The sequence below is a fragment of the Brachyhypopomus gauderio genome, chromosome 14 (genome assembly GCF_052324685.1).
Source record: "Brachyhypopomus gauderio isolate BG-103 chromosome 14, BGAUD_0.2, whole genome shotgun sequence".
NCBI lineage: Eukaryota > Metazoa > Chordata > Actinopteri > Gymnotiformes > Hypopomidae > Brachyhypopomus > Brachyhypopomus gauderio.
The window spans coordinates 20,580,296-20,585,111 of record NC_135224.1 but is presented as its reverse complement, the minus strand read 5'-3'; the positions used below and the strand labels follow the sequence as shown (position 1 = coordinate 20,585,111).

The 4,816-nt window shown below is 38.7% G+C and overlaps 1 protein-coding gene across 1 annotated transcript; it reads right to left on the bottom strand.

Annotated features, from left to right (window-relative positions):
• Nucleotides 1–2,552: 2,552 nt before the first annotated feature.
• ccl20l (C-C motif chemokine ligand 20-like) lies at nt 2,553–4,556 on the bottom strand. Its single transcript, XM_076972945.1, has 4 exons — nt 4,401–4,556; nt 3,455–3,572; nt 3,159–3,236; nt 2,553–2,961 (listed from the first exon to the last, which is right to left on the bottom strand). Exons 1-4 carry the CDS (start codon nt 4,477–4,479, stop codon nt 2,874–2,876), a joined length of 363 nt encoding a protein of 120 aa, XP_076829060.1. The 5' UTR covers nt 4,480–4,556; the 3' UTR covers nt 2,553–2,873.
• Between the last annotated feature and the right edge of the window lie 260 nt (nt 4,557–4,816).

Sequence of the window (4,816 nt, the reverse complement as noted above, 5' to 3'; positions counted from 1 at the left end):
CTCATCGTGGGGCTAGCTGCACAGAGTTATCCTAATAAAGATCGTGTTATTCCGCATCAGGATCCCTCTCAGCGTGTTCTATACGTTACATGACTAGTAAATATGGGCTCGTCATTTTCTTACCAATTGGTAACTGAAGCAGACGATGTGACCCTAGCTAGCTAATTGGTAACCTGTGATATTTTTTTTAATCCTCTAGGTAAATTAAGATCGCCTTCGCTATCAGTATGATATTAAAATGATAATATTAGAATGATGAACCTTTCTAATTCTGCAGAATCGGGCAAATGTACATTGCCTCGGAACTGCAAAATCTAAATGATAAGTACTGTAACAACATCTTGCAGCAAAGGACCCGCGCTTCAGAAGAATGCACAAGGAGTGAGTGGGTAGCTGTAATATCTACCAGCATACTCACTTTAATATTTATTACCATTACTTTAATTATACATAGTACAGTGATGATGATGATGATGATGATGATGATGATGACGTGGTGGCTCGGTAGTTTAATTGATCTGTGTATCAGGCCTATTAGTTATGTTTCAATGGTCTACTCAGACATCCAGTCAATAGTCATCTTGTAGTCAGAATAAGTATTGATGAAGAGTCATACAAATTGTGAATAACAACATGGTCTCTAACAATATATCTACACATTAAATGTTTCTACTATGGTGAGTGGTGAATAAATTACATGAACTCACACAATAGCATGCATATGTGTGCATGTTGTGTTATGGAAGTTTAACTATAGTTTAATGGAATCATTGTTTCTCACAGTTGGGTCATCGAATGTAGTTATTAAATTTGGAAAGAACCAAAATAAACATTTAAGATAAAATTGCTTAAATACATTCCATATTTATTTTGTGTTTAAACACATATATGTAAATAATAGCCTACTAAATATAACCTTGCATCAGTTTTGCAACTATCCCTAGAATTGCAGATTGTAACAATACATATTTTAAACATTTGAAAATAATAATTTTCTATACAGAGGGCTTTAACTGGGGCTATTTTTTGAGACAAGGAATGAATTCAAAGTGTAAAGTAGCCTACGTGTTCTGTTATAGAGTACACTACTGAGGAGCTCCAGAAGACATACCCTGACTGGACATCCACTGACCTCCTCAACCTTCGGCATATGTTTGACCGGTTTGATACCAATGGTGACAGACTGCTTGATTTAAAAAATGTGTGAGTGGGCTGATTAAAAGTCATGTAAGATCAACTGCCTGTTCTCTAGGTGGCAGCACAGACTAACTTTACATTCAGCCTGTTATTGGTTTCAAAAACAGGTGTGACTGATATTTTTTTTCAGGTGAACTGAATTGTACATGTATGTTTAGATTCAAGGAAGCACGGCGAATAAAAAGGCTCACAAACAATTTGATGTTTGTGTAGGGAATGTGTTTATACAGAATGATCGGGTTGTTGTGAACGGTTACCTACTCTGATTGGGCATCATCTTGCTAACAGCTGAAGATGTTACTCGGTAGCTTATGTGGAGAAGCAGGCTGCAGGATTTTCTTTGTGTTGTTTTAGAGCATGGCATTCTGTTGTCTAGTAGCTGTCTTCTACAGCCAAACTTCTCAGCATGATTGTGATGCTTTGTGAGCGAGAGAATGTGTGTGTGTGTGTGTGTGTGTGTGTGTGTGTGTGTGTGTGTGTGTGTGTGTGTGTGTGTGTGTGTGTTCGTGCGGAAGGTGTGTAAACTTTCTTTTGTGTTTCCGTGTATTGCATTCTTCGTGTTTTTTTTTTCTTCATTTTGCTTTTGTTTCCCCTGACAGTGATGCATAGACTTCACTATGAACAGTGCCACTCCTGAACAGCGGAAGGCAATGTTTACTGAGGCAGATAAACGTAAAAGTAACTATCTTAACTTTGAGGAGTTTCTCCAGGTTAGTATTTGATATTTGATCGTGGTTACCCTGTTACCTCGCATTCCAAACACCGCATACAACAGGCACAAAACTGTATAACCTTGGATTATACTGAACGCTGCATTTACATATATATATATATATATATATATATATATATATATATTTTATTATGTGTATTGGATATTGCCGGCGATGCAACAAAAATCCCGCACCCACCTCTCCCCTACACCCCCACCTCTCCCCTACACCCCCACCTCTCCCCTACACCCCCACCTCTCCCCTACACCCCCACCTTTTGGATCTCTCTCAGATGATGCATGATGCCAGACTGGGTTCTCCGGTTCCCAGAGCTCCAGAAACTGAAGATGAGTATGACCCTGAAACACATGACTGCATCTGCGACGTGGCCCACATGGACACGTTCCAGCAGATGTGCTATGGTTTCTTCTGACCTTGTCCTCACAGAAGTGGGCAGTTAGACAAGAAGTGGACCAACAGATGCATTGTATTATCTTTTTAAAATTATTATTATTATTTTAGTAGTAGCTTTTTCAACTACATGTGTTTAACTGAAAATACAAAGCAAATGCTTTAGTAAAGATTCAGGTGGTGTGTTTTAGAGAGTCAGTTTTGGCATATTGGCTATTGAAGATATGTTAACAAACTAAGGTTTAGGTCATGCAGAGTTTGTCCAATCCATTATTTACTCAGGGATTGATCTATGGTCTTCAGTTTGATGCCCTGAAGAGATTATAATGCTTGTAAAAAAAAGTTTTATTTGAAAATAAAAAGTTTGTAACTCAAATATTGTACAGTATAATTCTATACTATTTAAAACAACAAAATATTTCTGTTTGTGCTCAAGACATTAACAAAAGAAAAAGTGATAGAAAGATTAACGAGTATTTAATTGAAATATTTGATTAAAAAACACACAAATGAAATGAGCCACTGTAGATGGTAATGTTGCATGAAGAAGTTCTAGACGCTCCTGATGGTGGTCCAGTCTGAGAAGGTGTCAATGGCCGCATTCTTAGGCTTCCGCTTTGACATTTCTTTCATTTTATCACTGAAAAAAAGGAACAAATTACTGCCACTGTGACTCGGAAGCACTTCCTGTTTACTGGGTTTTCTGAGTAAACAAAACCCTGCGAACAACACAGTGTTTCTATAATTACATCCGCCAATTTAAGCTGCATTCTTATTCAAGGTTCAATGTTCTTGCATCAGTGAGTCATAAAGGCTCTAAGAGCAGTCATGTGTTACCTCAGATGTTTCATGATCTTTCTCACCCACTCATCCTCCATGCTGGCACATACCTTCTTGTTGCGCTTTGTGAGAAACCTGAAACGTTTTTCAGAAGAAGATGTCTTACTTGTAACTAATCGTGAACTCGTTCTGATTCACTATCTGACGTGAAGCGCTGACCATGTCATGTTTTAAATCTCATAATTTCGAGTCACTCCACAAGAGGTTGCGGGCTGTGCGGAGGGTTTGTGGGGGGGTTGAGGGTTTTCGGTGTGGGTGTTGGGTCGGGGGTGCGGTGCGGTCAGGTGACTCACACGATGGCATTGATGCGGCACACCTCAAGGGAGCTCTGCTCGTAGAAACCTTTGACCATGCCCAAGCTGAGGGGGGTGCGCGTGTACTTCACACAGCAGGCGTGGTTCAGTGGCCCATCTGACATCACACACACACAATTCTGCCATTGTACATCTCCAGGAATTGAAAACTCTCCAAGTCTGATTCAACTCATAAACACAGCCGAATAATGAGCAGGTGTGTTAGAGTGAGGGGAAACCTGTAACATCAGTGATATATATATATATATTTTTTATTATGTGTATCGGATATTGCCGGATATTGTGGACCAACAGATTAATTTTTAATTAATCTGGAAATTTAATTTAATTAATCTGTTTAATTAATCTGTTAATTTAATTAATTAATTTTTTTAATTATTATTATTTTAGTAGTAGTTTTTTAGTAGTAGTTTCAATTTCAATTTTTCAAATTTCAAATTTCAAATGATTTTAAGATCTCTGGTAAATAGCTCTAAAAGTCAGTTTTAATATCGACCGAATAGATTATAAACTCCATAGACAAAGAAAAAAATGGAATTCATGCTAGACTGTGTGGATCGAGATAATGCTAGCTTGCTCCTGATATGCCATTCAGGATTTTTTATCCATCTGAAACACACGTAGCCAGCTCTGCCTATCCGGGGACATAAAGTATCTCTGAATGTTACACGCACTATAACTTCTACAGACCTGAGCTATGTTGTAACCTCTCAGAACTGGAGTCATTACATCCCTTTGTTAAATTACCACTATACCTTAGAGCCGTGTGACACCTGAGGAGGAAAACCTAGATTTTGCTTAGCAGAAACAATCTTCTACAAGGTTACAATTTCAAAAGTAATTTTCGAGACTACATGCATCAGCATAACCAAAAGCAAGTGTCAAATCAGTGTCAAAGACAGATCATCTCTGTACCAGAACTTACATGCTGCTGAAGTCACACACAGTGTGCACAGGACCCAGAACGCGACGGCAGTGATGGTGACTAGAAGTCTCAAAGACATGATGGCAAATGTTCAATCTTGTTGGCAGTGCCTGTCATGTGTGTGTGTGATGCGTGTGTCTTATATATTAGCAGATAGTGGGGTTAACACATTACCTCTCCCACACATACAGCAGGGGGCCTGTAAGAATAGAATGTGGTTACATAAATGAGGACGACGGAATCAGATAAAGCACCCTTAAAAGGGGACAGGAAAGCCAGACATGGAAGATGTCTCAGAGGTGCTTACAGTGCACTTCTTAACCACAGACGATTACTCGAGTGAAATGTGCCAATCTTCTGCAAACTTCCATGATCTAAAGAAAGGGTCTGCCTATTTCTATTAGTTTGTGATTAAT